Source organism: Capricornis sumatraensis, chromosome 1 (assembly GCF_032405125.1).
Source record: "Capricornis sumatraensis isolate serow.1 chromosome 1, serow.2, whole genome shotgun sequence".
Lineage (NCBI taxonomy): Eukaryota > Metazoa > Chordata > Mammalia > Artiodactyla > Bovidae > Capricornis > Capricornis sumatraensis.
In genome coordinates, this window is record NC_091069.1 from 44,097,708 (window position 1) to 44,115,287 (window position 17,580).

Sequence of the window (17,580 nt, forward strand, 5' to 3'; positions counted from 1 at the left end):
ATTGTAAACTTAATATAGGAACTACAATATTACAATTTAAAATCACATAGATTTTTATGTATTAATAACAGATTTTTAACCACTAAAAGCTATTCAAAGTTAAATTCTTCAGCAGGAAATTTGAGTCATTTGAAGACTTAGAATTTGAAATTTAGTATATGGTTTAAACTGGCTCTTTCAGCCCAGCAGTTTCTCAGTTAACCTTATAAAATGGTTGTCTCTGTACCTGGCACTTGATGTCTTAAAATGCAAACAGTGCTGCTTCTCAACATTTTAGAAGGAGAAGTCAGGCTGGATAAGGTGGTCAGTTTTGTGCTGGTGCTATTTAGAAAAGAGCTCTGAGCTATAGGAATACAGTGTAGGAATAGAGATCATATGTCCAAAAGAGGAAGGAGGCGAGCTCTGGTAGACAGTAGTGAGGGGCAGTGAGGAGCCCTCAGTTTGTGAGACTGGGGCAGCACAGTCCCATGCAGCAAAATCCAATATGTATTAGCTGAGCGGCACTACTCTGAACCTTTAGCAAGGTTAGCAGGGGCTTTTACCAGAAGAATCAGTGTGTTTTACATTTTATAAAGGTTGTTCATTGTAATTTCTATATCTGACAACCTTTGAGTAAACTTCCTTCCCTTCCTTGTCAGCCACTAGTGTAGGCCATTTTATAAGCACAGTCTCCTACACCCTCAAAACTGTACCCATTCCTTGCCTCAGTTTCCCCCCAGATGAACCAGCTATAAATAAGAAACCATCAAACCAAAGGGTTTTGTCGAGCAATAAGGGGACAGTGTGTGAGGAGAGAGTATTATTAAGCTACTGTCCATGCTTCAGCGAAGCAGTAAAGAATGAAAACACAGCAAGCGCCTAGATTCCAGTTCCAGCTTTGCCAGTGTCACCTGTGTGACCTTCAGAAAATAATGGAGGGACTCAATTCCTCTCAAGAATAACTTAATTCCTAACCTGTAGCAATGGCAAGTGGTACCAGTCTTGCAGTTTTTATGAGAGAATGGATAAAATAAAGTGTTTTGTGAAATAGAACCCACTAGTGCCTAGTACCAGAGAAGGCAATGGCACCCCACTCCAGTACTCTTGCCTGGGAAATCCCATGGACAGAGGAGCCTGGTGGGCTACAGTCCATGGGGTCGCTAAGAGTCAGACACAACTGAGAGACTTGCCTTTCACTTTTCACTTTCATGCATTGGAGAAGGAAATGGCAACCCACTCCAGTGTTCTTGCCTGGAGAATCTCAGGGACAGAGGAGCCTGGTGGGCTGCCGTCTATGGGGTCACACAGAGTTGGACACGACTGACGGAACTTAAAAGCAGTGCAGCAGCAGCAGTGCCTAGTACGTAGTTAACACCCAGATGTTTGTTTTGAACCTTTTTCCTATTGGTTCACTCCTCGCTCACTTGCTTACCTTTAGGGTGTGTTTATGTTATCATGGAGAAATGGTCATAAGATCTGAGCAACAACCGTGTTTAACGGCCACTTAGTTATGCTCAGTCAGACAGGTATTACTGACTTAACGTGAATGTGTACAAGCCAGTAGCTGAGACTAACAAACAAGTCTAAAAATTCCTAATTTCAAAAGTTCACTTATTTATAAAGTGTTAGGTTCATAATTAAAGGAGATTCTATTTTAAACAAGTCATATTTGTTTAAATATGTACTTTTAAAGGTTGTATTACCACATGCAAACATTCACCTTAAAAAAAAATAGAATGAGTCATAAGAAGTCAGATATGCCATTAATCAGCTCTTGATTATCTTAAGTAAAAGAGGGAAGAAAAATACAAGTAATTTAAAGCTGTGTGTAATCCAAAAGGTACTTCTCTGTGACTTCAGACGTAGACAGAAAAAAATCTTTTTTGTTTCACACTCAGGCAGCTGGTCTGGGGATCAGCAGTTGCTAAAAGTTAATTCCAGACGCTTCTAATCTACTAATAGATAATTAACCAGTGGTTGATCCTCTAAGACAAAGTAAAGCATTTGTTTTAGAATTGTGTGGTTCTTTCATGAGATCATCTAAACTTTTTTCTCCCCCATCAGGTATAATGGGTCTCTTCCAAATGGCGATAGAGGAAGGAGGAAAAGTAGATTTGCTTTGTTTAAAAGACCTAAGGCAAATGGGGTGAAGCCCAGCACTGTGCATATTGCTTGTACTCCTCAGGCTGCAAAGGTAAAACAAACAAAAACTACATAAATTAACTTGGAGAAATTGAAAGACTTATATTTGCTGTTTATGTTCTCTAGCAGACCCTTCACATTGTATACCAAAAGTTTCCTTTTGTTTGGATGGGAGAAGACACTTGGGAGATAGGATATCTAAAGAAATGCCATCTAAAAGGGCATAGGACTTTTTTTTTTTATGACACACTGGGATCCATGAGTAGAAATTAGAAGGAAATAATTCCTTTTTTGTCATTAAAAAAAAAAGTGGGGGTGAAGGGGGATTGGGGATTCATCTAGAATTTGGAATTGTGGGATTGCCCTGGGATCTAGTGCGTTCCCGCTATTACTCGAGGGACCTCCCTGAGCTGGGCAAGGAGCGTGGTACAGAATATATGTATTCAGGGCCTAGAAACATGTTTGGATGAGATCATTTTTTTAATTAAGTGGTCTTTATCAAAGGTTTTATGGATGCTCTTTTTATTTTTTATGATCCCCACAGCTTTGTAGCATAGTGCCTTAAACACAGTAGACTTTCATTAATTATTAAATCAAATCAAAGCTGTGAAAGCAAATACCCAGTTGTGTCTATAACACAACTTCTCAGTCTCCTGGCCTACTTCATGCTTCTAACCCCGTTTTTATTCCCAACTAAAATTTCCAGAAGTTAGGCCATCATTTCAGGACACTTGGACTTTTCCTAGAGTGATAGACAGTAAGGGGACATTTCAGATCTTAAATTTCCTATGTATTCTTCTACTTCCAATTTTACGACACAGACTAAATTTGATGCTGTGGTGAATGAATAAACATTACAAAGAGTTCTTTATATCTGGAAGTACCTATATCTTTAAGCAACCCTAGAATCTACATTAATATTACACCATCTGAGGTATATTTTTGTAGATTAAAAATAAATGAGAGCGAAATTGGCATATAGTGCCTTGTTTTAAGTCACATTTGCGGTCCCTGGACTTGTGGCTTTGTTTTATATCCAGTGTGGTGTCTAAGCAAGAGTCCTCGAGGAGTCATTTAAGGGCCAGGGAATGTAGAAAAGTGACCGTTTCTTTTACATGTTTCTTTCTGTTCTTTTGCAAAGAAGGGACGTGCTGATAAATAATAAGCAGGTGGTAGAGTGAAAGGTTTATTGATCTGAGGAACTTCTTTCCAGTATTTCCCCACTGAAGTGCTCTTGGCATTTTGGGTGTGCCAATTCTTCTTTATTCAGGACTGTCCCACCTGTTACAGGATATTTAATATTAGGTTGGTGCAAAAGTAATTACGATTTCGAACTGTGAATTTCAAATCATTTTCAGTTCAGTTCAGTCGCTCAGTCATGTCCGACTCTTTGCAACCTCATGAATCACAGCACGCCAGGCCTCCCTGTCCATCACCATCTCCCAAAGTTCACTCAGACTCATGTCCATCAAGTCGGTGATGCCATCCAGCCATTTCATCCTCTGTCGTCCCCTTCTCCTCCTGCCCCCAATCCCTCCCAGCATCAGAGTCTTTTCCAGTGAGGCAGCTCTTTGCATGAGGTGGCCAAAGTACTGGAGTTTCAGCTTTAGCATCATTCCTTCCAAAGAACACCCAGGACTGATCTCCTTTAGAATGGACTGGTTGGATCTCCTTGCAGTCCAAGGGACTCTCAAGAGTCTTCTCCAACACCACAGTTCAAAAGCATCAATTCTTTGGTGCTCAGCCTTCTTCACAGTCCAACTCTCACATCCATACATGACCACAGGAAAAACCATAGCCTTGACTAAATGGACCTTAGTCGGCAAAGTAATGTCTCTGCTTTTCAATATGCTATCTAGGTTGCTCATAACTTTCCTTCCAAGGAGTAAGCGTCTTTTAATTTCATGGCTGCAATCACCATCTCCAGTGATTTTGGAGCCCAAAAAAATAAAGTCTGACACTGTTTGCCCATCTATTTCCCATGGAGTGATGGGACTGGATGCCATGATCTTCATTTTCTGAATGTTGAGCTTTAAGCCAACTTTTTCACTCTCCTCTTTCACTTTCATCAAGAGGCTTTTTAGCTCCTCTTCACTTTCTGCTATAAGGGTGGTGTCATCTGCATATCTGAGGTTATTGATATTTCTCCCAGCAATCTTGATTCCAGCTTGTGCTTCTTCTAGCCCAGTGTTTCTCATGATGGACTCTGCATAGAAGTTAAATAAGCAGGGTGACAATATACAGCTTTGACGTACTCCTTTTCCTATTTGGAACCAGTCTGTTGTTCCATGTCCAGTTCTGACTGTTGATTCCTGACCTGCATATAGGTTTCTCAAGAGGCAGGTCAGGTGGTCTGGTGTTCCTATTGCTTTCAGAATTTTCCACAGGTTATTGTGATCCACACAGTCAAAGGCTTTGGCATAGTCAATAAAGCAGAAATAGATGTTTTTCTGGAACTCTCTTGCTTTTTCCATGATCCAGCGGATGTTGGCAATTTGATCTCTGCTTCCTCTGCCTTTTCTAAAACCAGCTTGAACATCAGGAAGTTCACGGTTCATGTATTGCTGAAGCCTGGCTTAGGGAATTTTGAGCATTACTTTACTAGCGTGTGAGATGGGTGCAATTAAGTAGGCTCAAATATGTCTTTATATTAATCAAAATAGGAACCATTACAATCAACACATTTTTGCAAATGAGAAGTAATTTTGTTTATTCTTGTAACATAAAACTCTGTGCTTCAGGATTCCATGAACTCTTGGAAAGCATTTTCTGCCGCCTCCTGGTTGTAGAAGTGTTTTCCCTTCAAAAAGTTGTCAAGATGCTTGAAGAAGTGGTAGTTGGTTGGCAAGAGAGTCAGTGAATATGGTGAATGAGACAAAACTCCATAGCCCAATTCATTTAATTGTTGAAGCATTGATTGTACAGTGTGTGGTCGGGCATTGTCATGGAGCAGAATTGGGCCCTTGCTGTTGACCATTGTCAGCTACAGGTGTTGCAGTTTTGGGTGCATCTGATTGATTTGCTGAACATACTTCTCAGATGTAACGGTTCACCAGGATTCCGAAAGCTATAGTGGATCAGATGGGCAGCAGGCCACCAAACAGTGACCATGACATTTTTTTGGTGCAAGTTTGGCTTTGAGAAGGGCTCTGGAGCTTCTCAGTCCAACCACTGAGTTGATCATTGCCAGTTGTTGTATAAAATCCACTTTTCGTCACATGTCACAATCCGGTTGAAAAATGGTTTGTTGTTGTGTAGAATAAGAGAGGATGTCACTTCAAAATGATTTTTTTGATTTGCAGTCAGCTCATTAGGCACCCACTTACCAAGATTTTTTACCTTTCTAATTTGCTTCAAATGCCAAATGACCGTAGAATGGTCGATGTTGAATTCTTTGGCAATTTCTTGTGTAGTTATAAGAGGATCCGCTTCAGTGATGCTTTCAGTTGGTCACTGTCAGCTTCTGATAGCCAACCACTGCACTCGTCATCTTCAAGGCGCTTGTCTCCTCTGCAAAACTTCTTGAACCACCACTGCACTGTACGTTCATTAGCAGTTCCTGGGCCACATGCATTGTTGATGTTACAAGTTGTCTCTGCTACGTTATGACCTGTTTTGAACTCGAATAAAAAAATTGCCCCAATCTGCTCTTTATCTAGCATCGTTTCTATAGTCTAAAATAAATATAAACAAGTAATGTCATTAGCAAAAAAAATAAAGTGAGAAATGCACATTAAAATGATGTATAATAACATAGCCACATTTATTTAGGAATTTATTCCAGTATTAAAGGCAGAGTTCAACAATGCAGAACAGCCATTACTTTTGCATCAACCTAATATTCTTGGTCCCTTCCCACTGAATGCCATTTCAGCCCTCAAATCATTGTGATGGCCAGCAAACACAGCCAGCAAACGCCCCTTACACAGCTGACACTACCTCTGGTTAACAACTACTATCCTAGGGAAATCTTTCTAAGTCTTATTTCTGTAATTTCCTGTTGTATACTTCTCTTCATGTTTTTACTGTCATACTTCTCATGTTTCATTGCTGGCTCCTTTTCATCTTTACTAGGCAGCAGGAATCTTAGGGATCAAAGATTGACTTTCTGCTTTTTCAATTTTGGAGGAGTGTATAATGAGGTCAGGAAGAAAACTAACTGTTTTGTCTAGCAGTCATCTGGGATGAGTGCTTAAACCCTGACTTCCAATCCAGTGAGAATTTAACTTGACACAGCTCTGTATTCTCAATCTGAGTAGATCTCATAGTTTAAAAAAAAGCAGCTTATAATCTCAAAGTACACAAAACCTGTGTTTTTAAATCCCTTTAGCCTTTAAGAATTAATGGCCAAAGTACTAAAAAATTTCATTGAAAAGTCAGCTGCTTAATGTTGAGATAAAGTAATTATAGATTTTTAAATCTTTAAAACCATTTTGTCATGTTTATGAGTGCATCAATGTGTAGTAAAGCCTGTTAAAGTGCATGGGAGTGACGTTAACTGTACTTTTGAGGTTCAGTTCCTCTACAGAGACAGGAGTAGGGAAGGACATATAAGCAGCCTTCATTATATCTGCAGTTTAATTTCTTTTAAAATATCAGAAGCAGAAATGGTATTAGTAAGAATAATAAAAGTTGGGTAGTTAGTACCCAGGTATTTATATATTCTTTTTGTATATTTGAAAATTTCACAGTCTTAATTATCTTAAAACTATGAAGACTTTATCTATTACAGGTTAGCTACCAATTGAAACCAAGTAAAATTTCATAATACCAAAGTTCTAATTACGAAAGTTTTTTTTTTTTTTTTCATTTAGCCTCTTTGCTGCATATAATCATTCTTCTGTGTCTTTCTCTGTTTCTTTTACACAGCCTGTTTCCACTTCCTCTGTGCAGGTTTTTCCCCCTCTGATATTATCATCAACTCATATGCATAGAAAATGCCCGAAAACAAAACTGAGAAGTTCTTTTTAACAATGTTTTTAGTTTGGCATATGTCAAAAGTACAGTCATAAGCATTATATCCATTTCCTTTGGTATGTTTAATCATTCTATGAATTTTTCTGTATCTAGCCTAGCATATGGCAAATACTTGTCATCTATAGAGTCACAGAGTGGCTAGAAAAACCAGTTAACTTTGCTTATTTGTTAACTTTAAACCTCTTTGAGTTATTAAATAAGATTCTTAAATAAATAATCTTGTCTTGCAAGATTTTGTGTTTTCTCCTTATCAGAGCAGTACTGAGTACTGCTTTCATTTTCTATCTGGGATTTGATTTTTAAGTATCTTATAACTTGAAATACTTATAATAGAGACTCAGATTTTACAATTTTTTTTATACAGTGAACTTATGTTTTTACTCTGTGATTGCTTCAGTGCACAGATAGACCTCAGATATATTTTGGGATCAGTTTCAGACCACCACAATAAAGCAAATCACAACTGGTTTCATTTCCTAATATGTATATAAAAGTTATGTTTGCACTATGCTGTGGTCTCCTAAGTGTGCAGGCTTCCCTGGTGGCTCAGAGAGTGAAGAATCCACCTGGTAAATAATCCACCTCCATTTAGGAGACCTGGGTTCAATCCATGGGTCAGGAAGATCCCCAGAAGAAGGGAATAGCAACCCACTCCAGTATTCTTGCCTGGAGAACCCCGTGGATAGAGGACCAGGCAGGCTACAGTCCATCAGTCACAAAGAGTCGGATATGACTGAGTGACTGAGAACTAAGTGTTCAGTAATAGCATCATGAAAGTTACTCAGTTGTGTCCAACTCTTGCGACCTCATCGACTGTAGCCTACTAGGCTCCCGTCTCCATGGAATTTCCCACCATTGAGCCACCAGGAAAGCCCTTAATTTTAAAGTAATTTTAATGCTAAATGCTAACCATCATCTGACACTGCAGAGTTGCCACAAATCTTCAGTTTATAAAAAATTCAGTTATCTGTGAAGCATAATAAAATGAGGTCTGCCTGAATTCTTCTGTACTCTACTCACTCTAAGAAACCACTGTCACAGCAAAGGTTATGCAAGTTATTAATCTCTAAATTTAAGGGGAAAAATATGTCATACATGTAATAAGTAGATTACTGTTTTTTAAAGAAAGAATAAAAACCTCTATTTTTCTTATTCTCAATTGATCAAACATATTTTATTCAAAATAGCAGCAGTGATGTCCTTGATTATGTATTAACATATATATTATTATATGTCTGTGTATGGGTGAAATGAATACCAGCAGTGACATAAGAGATGTTTTGTTTTGTAATTATAAAATAGTTGACTTACCCTTGAAGCAGTATAGTGGTATTTTTTTTTAACTTTTGTTTTATGTTGGAGTACATATACTCCAATACAATGTATTAGTGTTAGGTGTGCAACAGGGTGATTCAGTTATACATTTATATGTATCTCTTCTTTCTCAAATTCTTTTCCCAATTACATTGTTATAGTATAATGAGCACAGCTCCCTCTTTTTTTTTTTTTGAAAAAAAGGTTATCTTTTATCTATTATGGTTATCTATTTAGATTGATGTACCTGCTAATTTTTGCTATTAATCTTTTTTTTTCTTAGGCAATAAGCAATAAGGACCAGCATAGCATATCATACACCTTGTCTCGAGCACAGACAGTAGTGGTTGAATATACTCATGACAGCAATACTGATATGTTTCAGGTATTATAACATCTAAACTTTTTTCCTTAAAAAACAAAAAAAGGTTAAAAACCTGTTGTAATTGACTTTCGCTGTGGTCAGCTTAAAGGTTATCACACTTAATGCATTTCATTAAAATATTTTGATTTCTAAACCCCATATATAAAAAAAAGTCCACATAGCATGGGTAAGAGATGGGCTCTGATATCAGAATTTCTGGTAAACATTACTTAGCGACTCTCTGCATCAGTTTCCTCCTATAAAGTGAGATAATAGAACTTCCTTCAGATGACTATTAGGAAGCTTAAATGTGTTAGTCCCTCTGAAGTATTCAGAACTGTGCCAGGTACCTGGTAAACACTTAGCTACTAGTATTGGTAGCTGTAAAAATTATTATTATCTATTATTATCCAAAAAAGAAACCAAGGGATATTTTATACACATTTATGATCTTTTTTGCTATTACTTCTCACTTTCCTCTCTAGGCAACTAAAAGTACAGTTTCTAATTATTCATATCATATACATGAAGTTAAACTTTCTTCTCAGCACATATTTGGTCAAAGCTAATGGTATAGTAAGTTTTTATTTCTCTCATTCTTTGTACCAATCCAGAATTGATGACTTTATAAATCAATGATAGAAAAGCTAAACCTTAAAGACATAAGCAAGATTCTTGATATTCATGACATCGTCTCTCTCAATATTGGGTTTTTGTAAAGCCTTGGGCTTTTTTGAAACAAATAGGATATAAAGTGCCTAATAATGTTGTTCTTATAATTATTGTCCCAATGACTTTACAGTTTTTCTTAAATTTATGAGATAAAATGAAGATAAAAAGGCCTGGAGGTGTCTTTGCTGTAGTCAGTAACAAAATATTTCTTTAAAGTCACTTTACAGTCAGCCCTCTTAATGGAATGCTGAATTTTTTAGAATAGTGGAAATATTTTTAGTTCCAAAGGTTTAAGACCATTTTCTTTAGATATCGTATTCTTAGAAATAAAGAAAAGGAACATCCAAATGTTACATTTTTTTAATCAATAAATTTCCCCCTAAAACTATCCAGACTAAATAAGTCTTTGTACTTAGTGGCAGGATAAAAGCACTAGAGTTTTATCTGAAAGTGTGTTGATAAAAGGAATTCTTAAAGCTCAACTATGCAAAGAGCAACTTAAGAGTCATCCTCTTTGTAAAGGGTCAGTAGTTTTTCTCACAAACAATTTTCTTTATCTTTTATGATGCTGCTTATTCAGTGTTAGTTATTTTTGGCTGTGCTGGATCTTCATTGCTGCGAGCAAGCTCTCTCTAGTTGCAGTAAGTGTGGGCAGCTCTGTTACAGTGAGCAGGCTTCTCATTGTGGTGGCTTCTCCTGTGACAGAGCACAGGCTCTAGGCTCGTGGGCTTCAGTAGTTACAGTGCTTGGACTTGGTCGTCCCATGACACGTGGGATCCTCCCAGACCAAGGATCAGATCTGTCCCCTGCATTGGTAGGCAGGTTCTTAACCATTGTACCACTAGGGAAGTCCTATGATACTACTTTATAACAAATACATTAATGAACTGATTTCTAAATGTTTAATACCCTGTGATAATTGTCACTTTTGCCTTCTTTTCCACCAATTTCATTTTTTCAACTTTCATCTTTCAAAATGAAATTAATTTACTAGCTAGTACATTTAAAGATGTTTTTACTTCACTGACACCTCATCCAACAGAGCACTGTTCAAGGAAACTTGTCTCTAAAATATGGCCAAGAACCAGGAAGAAAACAGAAAAGACATTTAGGCATATCAAATAAATGCCAGAGTCCATATACTGAAATTCCTTTTCTCTAACTCCCTAGAGAATCCCTTAGGGCACCGCCAAGAACCTTTTGAAATACTGTTCTTTGAAGTTTGGTTATCTGATTTCTCAACCCATAGCAGAATTAAGAGTAGCTGGTTCAAGGAGGAGTATGCTGCAGAAACAAGTATACCCATCAGCAAGAAATGAGAGTTAACAGCCTGACAGATAAGACAGGAGAAAATCTGTGAAGTAGACATAAGACCTCAAAGCATGGCTTTGTAAGGTTTTAACATAGGGATCAGTGTTCTTCTACACCTTTATAGGACCCAAAGACATCACTGCACTTCAGCTTAATAGAAACAGTATTCATAGTGTAATGTCCTGGAGTCATCATAGAAGATTTACTTTTATGTTCATTATGTTCTGTTAAGGAAACTAGAGTAATATGTGGTAGACATATTTCTATCCCAAGGGGTTAAAATTAAAATCTGTACCCACTTAGAAATCTCAACCATCCTAAACTCTTCATTCTTGAGGGTTTCCTATATTCTGGATTGTAAGTTCCTACTTAATTCTATGCTCTAAGTGATTACTACATTAGAGGAAATCGGACAGGTTGGTTTTCAAGGGTATAGATACCCCCAGAGTTAAGTGTGATAAGTTTGAGCTTTAGAAATTTCAGAGGCTTGATGATTTCACCCTATTGTTTGTGCCTTTGAGTGAATTTTCCTCTGTGTTCCTTTCAATAGTTTTATAGATATTTCTTTTTCTCTTAGATTGGCCGGTCGACTGAAAGTCCCATTGATTTTGTAGTAACTGACACAGTTCCTGGAAGTCAAAGTAATTCTGATACACAGTCAGTGCAGAGTACCATATCAAGATTTGCCTGTAGAATCATATGTGAACGGAATCCCCCCTTTACAGCACGGATTTATGCTGCAGGATTTGACTCATCAAAAAACATCTTTCTTGGGGTAAAAAGCTTTTTTCCTAAATGTTGCCTTTCACAACCACTTCAGTTTCCCAGTTTACAAATAAACAGAAGCTATTTTTCCTGCTAGGAGAAGGCTGCCAAATGGAAGACATCAGATGGACAGATGGATGGCCTGACCACTAATGGCGTTCTTGTTATGCATCCACGCAATGGGTTCACAGAAGACTCCAAACCGGGAATATGGAGAGAAATATCAGTGTGTGGAAATGTGTTTAGCCTGCGTGAAACCAGATCAGCTCAGCAGAGAGGGAAAATGGTGAGTACTAAGATGTAAACTTCTTAATTACAGTAGACTTCATAGGGTGAGTTGGACTGAATCCATTACATATTCCCCAAAACTATTAAACCTTTTGCTGATACAAAGTACAAAGTGTGGCTATCAAGCTCTGACTTCCAAACACTATACCAGGAGGATAATATCCTAGTTTTTCAATGAGGACACTCTAAAAATATATTCTTTTATATTTTGTTAATACATTTTAAAACCTAAGCTTTCCCAATTTAAACAACACTCTGTGTATTTTCTACTTGTATCTATATATCTTTGAACAGGATATTTACCAAATTGTAAAAATTAAGCTAACTGATTAGTCAGATAGTTTAATCATAAATTGTCTTTACTATAACTCTGAAAAGATGTGTTACTGCTTAACATTTTATCCTTGATTTTGAAACCTGTATTTTTCATGACTGCCATTCAAGTTTCTTCAATAAACAACCAGAGGAAATCTCGATTCTTGAGTAAGGAGCTTGTAAGACCAAAACTCTGAAGTAAAAATCCAGAATTCCGTGGTGAGTGTGTGTTTTTTGATTCTTGTTTCCTCTAGGTGGAAATTGAAACCAATCAGTTACAAGATGGCTCATTAATTGATCTCTGTGGCGCAACATTGCTGTGGCGTACTGCAGAAGGCCTTTCCCACACTCCTACCGTGAAGCATTTAGAAGCTTTAAGACAGGAAATCAATGCAGCGCGACCTCAGTGCCCTGTAGGGTTCAACACACTAGCATTTCCCAGCATGAAGAGAAAAGATGTCGTTGATGAAAAACAACCCTGGGTGTATCTAAACTGCGGCCATGTGCATGGCTATCATAACTGGGGAAACAAAGAAGAACGTGATGGAAAAGATCGTGAATGTCCTATGTGTAGGTCTGTTGGTCCCTATGTCCCTTTGTGGCTTGGATGTGAAGCTGGATTTTATGTGGACGCCGGCCCTCCAACCCATGCGTTTAGCCCATGTGGGCATGTGTGTTCAGAAAAGACAACTGCCTATTGGTCCCAGATCCCGCTTCCTCACGGTACTCACACTTTTCATGCCGCCTGTCCCTTCTGTGCACATCAGTTGGCTGGTGAACAAGGCTACATCAGACTTATTTTCCAAGGACCTCTAGACTAACAGACAGTTGTCCTCCAGGACTACATTAAACATTTATAAGCTAAGTGATCTGGGCTTTCCAACCTGTTGTCCACGTCACAGTTTTTCTGCTCTGGTTGTTTGCATTAAGATGAAGATTTTTTAAAAACATTTGTAATAAATAGTAGCAATTTCTGAGCAAAAATCTGGGAAAATCAAGCAAAGGAATTTTCGAAAGTACCAGACTTCTGATTTCTGAGTTTTGAAAATATATTTTGAGGGGAAAAAGACATAGTCTAATTTGATGCCTTCCTTTTAGTGTTTTTGAATCACCCATCCTCAGTGTTGAAAAATTGTTTTGTATAACTGAGGGTACTGTTGGTTCAAACTATGTTAGTTTACAGTTTGTTGCAAAATTGTAAAATACAGCAACATGTATATTAACTTTTTTTCTATTTATCTTTATTATAGAAAGTATCTTAGAATGTTCCTGATAGAGTAGCATGGTGACAGTGGTCTCACACTCCTGGTGAGAATGGTAGTTTAGCAAGCGTAGCTCAAGGATTTGCAGAGTTAGGAAGAAGGACAGGAGAGACTCTCTCCCCACCCCATTTACATATGAAATTTGGTAAATTAGAATACTTTGTAAAAACAGATTCATATTAATTACCACTATGTAAGAGGTGTTTGTTTTTAACCACATTAAAGGTAATCGGGAAAGAATTTTTTCCTTAATGTTTCTTCCGAGTATAGTACTATAACGAAAACTTAATGCTAAGAAACATTTTATATGCTCCTTTGAAAATGCAATTTAATCTAGATTATCTATTTTTCTCCCACAATAACTAATCTGTTTTTAGTATCAGCAACATTTGGCAAGTTTATTTTTTAGATATAAACTGTGGTTCATCTGTTCACTGTTTCTAGAAAAAAATCATTCCCATGAGAAAAAGCATAAATTAACAAGAAAGGAGAGTGACTTGATTTGCTTGTAGAAGAAGAATGCTGAATTAACTATCCTGTATTTGGACTTATTCAGGTGTTAAAAAACGTAGAAAGATTTGAAGGGTTGAATGACAACAGTGCTTTTTTGTTTGTTTGTTTTTTTAATTTAACAGACCAGCCTTAACTGTGGGTTTGAATCCTAAAAGGACATTTGCCACAGTGTGACTCAAGGAAGTATTTGGTTGGCAGGTGAGCACCAGTGATAGCCAAATAGAGGGACATACTTGCATGGTCAGTTTATTCTTCATTTCCAGTAAGTTCTTTGGTTTCAGAAGGAAGAAAACATTTTCTCTCCCTTTCCCCCACCCACCCATTTTTGTTTTTTTTTTAATACCCACAAGGAAAGTATAGACAGCTGCACTACATCAAACCCTTTGTGACACTTGTAAAAATCAGTACACTTTTAGGTTAGACGGAATCATTTTTTTAATCTTTTGATTTGTTTTCCTTTAGTTCAAAAAGTTGTATTATACTTAATTGACTCTAGCAAGATTTTGTATGTGGTAGCATAGCTTTAATTTATCCTGTTATGATACTGTTCTGAATTTTCTTTTGGTTTTTAAAAAACAAAACCTGTTGCTTGGAAGCCATGAACTATTTTACTTTACTTCAACTTGTCAAAATTTACTTGTTTTAAAAAAATGATCATTTGGGTTCACTCAGGAAATGCATGTCAGGAAACTTGTATTATAAGTTGACTAGTTGTGATGTACCAGTAACTGCTGTTACTCCTTTTTCAAAGAAATACAATTGATTTTGAAGTTTTTGAGATTGTCACATGCTTTGTGACTAATGCAAGGAAATCAAGTCCTGTGTTGTATTTGTTCTAGTCATTTCTATTCAGGCTATATATTGTAGCTAATTTTTATTTGCAATTAATTTATTCAAACTAAGTAAATACTTTTCAAAATAGATACTTGAATTTGTTTCTGTGAGTTCATTTTTCCATAACTTAGAATGGGAAACCAGAAGTGAAAACTTGTGGACAAAACCAATTCACACTCCAAAAATATTCACTTGAAATCGGTGAGGAGTTTGCATGTAATGTAACTCTTTATTCTCTGGTTCTCTTAGGAAGGTATCTCTTCCCTGTTAATAAAGGAACTTCTTTAGTGGTTGAGTAATTGCGGCCTTTTTCGAAGTTAAACCCTGCTAGAGAGATAGCTCTTAGTAAGCTGCATAACTAGACTGTTTAAGCAGTGCCTCAGTAATCATAAAAGGTTCGTGTTCTTCCTGAGGTGCCTGAACTTCCTCCTATCAATTGGGAAAAGTCTGGTTCATTTTCTGTCAAATTAAAGTTATGAAAACTTAGATAATTAAGTCATTAGTCATATGTTTTTCTGTTCAAGCATCTTAATTACCTAAGCAGTTTAATTATTAGACATTTTGCCAATGACTAATAGAATACTTTTACTTACTCAGTTGTATTAAGGGAATGTCAGTATTCTGACCAAAAAGAAAAAAGTTGTGTTTAGGTGTCCTAAATGCATTCTCAAGAAAGATAGTCTGAATGGCTCAATTCTTTTATCAGAGTGATCTTAATATCTAAATCTGTGTTTGATTAAGATCACATCTTGAGCTGTGTCTGACTCTCTGCGATGCTATGGGCCGTGGCCCACCAGGTGCCCTCTGTCTGTGGCATTTCTGGGCAGGATTTCTGGAGTGGGTTGTCATTTCCTCCTCTGGGTTATCTTCCCAACCGAGGGCTTGAACCCATGTCTCTGAGTCTCCTGCATTGCAGGAGTTTCTTTACTGCTGAGCCAGCGGGGGATGTGTTAGTCACTCAGTCATGTCTGACTCTGCAGGCCCAGGGACTGTAGCCCACCAGGCTCCTCTGTCCATGGATTCTCCAGGCAAGAATACTGGAGTGGGTTGCCATTCCCTTCTCCAGGGGATCTTCCCAACCCAGGAATTGAATCTGAGTCTCCTACATTGCAGGCAGATAGATTCTTTACCTTTTGGGCCACCAGGGAAGCCCTCCTTAATCCATACAGGGAATTAAATTTCCCCTTTATCTAAAATGTTGAGGTCATGAAGCAAGATAGGGTAAATATCTAGAAAGAGGAGTTCTTTACCAGGTTATCTTCTTCAAGCTGTGATTGCTTACTTTCATCATATAAAAATCTTCTAGTACTTGTGAGGCAGGATAGAAATAAATACTCATGTAAACATAGAATCACATCTAACATGCGTACTCCCACTCCACTCGTCTTCCAGAAGAGTGCCCCAGAAACCATGTGTGATGCATGACCTTCTGACACATAGACTGAGGGCACCCGTGTAAGTCCATCCATAATTCAACTTTATAAAATACATGTAATTTATTTTTAAACTTTATAAAATTAATGTAACATGTTGGCCCCTCATCCCAAATGATCATCTTAAGTTAACTGAAGGATCTGTGATCCATTCTTTGGTATTTATGTTCTAATAAAGAAGCATTAACCCTGTAGCAAATCGGATCCCTAGAATACTACCTAACCCAACTGTGTTATTCTATCTCCCACTCCCACTTTCAGAATTACTCCCGTGCAAGCATACTCTAGGGTCAGGCCCTCAATTTTACTCCCACATTCTTAGATATTTGAATATCCACTGTGCACCAGGCCCTATTCTAAACACTGGGTGATACAGCAGAGAAAGACAAAAACCAAAACCCTGGCTTCATGGGGTTTGTGTTTTAGTGAGAAAGATGGAAATGAACAAGATAATGTAAAATTACAGTATGATAGATAGCAGTGCTGAAGGGACAAATAATGCAGAAAAAGGAGATACAGGTGTCATGTGTGATTTGTGTGAGTGTGTGGAGTGTTTACAGTATTAAGTAGGAGGGCAAGGACTCCACTAGAAAGTTAATATTTGAGTTAAGATCTGAAGGAAGTGGCTACTTAGAAGAAGAGCATTTAGGCAGAAGGAACACTGATTGCAAGGGTCCTGACCCAGGAGCATGCTTGAAGTTATTTTGTGACAGGCAAGAGGCTAGTGTGACCATGTGGGTAAGAACAGGGAGAAGAGGAACAGGTTAGATCCAGGAGGTAAAGCAGCAGAGGAGGAGTGGGGCCTGGGGATGAACTAGATCTCGGAGTGCCTCCTGAGACTTCTGGCTTTTATTCTGAATGAGATGGGGGCCCATGGGAGGATTTTGAGCAGGGGAATAACATGCTCACACTTAGATTTTAATAGGATTCAAGAAGGTGATGGCACCCCACTCCAGTACTCTTGCCTGAAAAATCCCATGAACAGAGGAGCCTGGTAGGCTGTAGTCCATGGGGTCACGAAAAGTCGGACACTTACTGAGCGACTTCACTTTCACTTTTCGCTTTCATGTATTGGAGAAGGAAATGGCAACCCACTCCAGTGTTCTTGCCTGGAGAATCCCAGGGATGGCAGAGCCTGGTGGGCTGCCGTCTGTGGGGTCACACAGAGTCAGACACGACTGAAGTGACTTAGCAGCAGCAGACTGAAGTGAAGCAGGGAAACCAGTTAGGATTACTGTTGCAGTAATCCTGGGGGGAAATGATGGTGACTTAGGTCAAAGTGGATGCAATGGAGCTGGTTTGAAAAATAACCAGAATCTGGGTATGTTTTGAAGACAGAGCTGACAATATTTGCTGGCAGGTCAGATAAGGGGTATGAAAGAACGAATAGGAGTCAAGGACAACTTGGTTT

General features: G+C 38.0%; 1 protein-coding gene across 1 annotated transcript in view; it reads left to right on the forward strand.

The window, feature by feature from the left end:
- Positions 1-14,742, forward strand: part of PELI1 (pellino E3 ubiquitin protein ligase 1) — a 56,834-nt gene extending 42,092 nt beyond the window's left edge. The window contains exons 3-7 of the mRNA XM_068965767.1: positions 2,044-2,173; positions 8,696-8,797; positions 11,337-11,534; positions 11,622-11,810; positions 12,382-14,742. Coding sequence (XP_068821868.1) covers positions 2,044-2,173; positions 8,696-8,797; positions 11,337-11,534; positions 11,622-11,810; positions 12,382-12,948 — 1,186 coding nt within the window. The 3' untranslated portion in view covers positions 12,949-14,742. The remainder of the gene's footprint in view (positions 1-2,043; positions 2,174-8,695; positions 8,798-11,336; positions 11,535-11,621; positions 11,811-12,381) is intronic.
- The last annotated feature ends 2,838 nt before the right edge of the window (positions 14,743-17,580 follow it).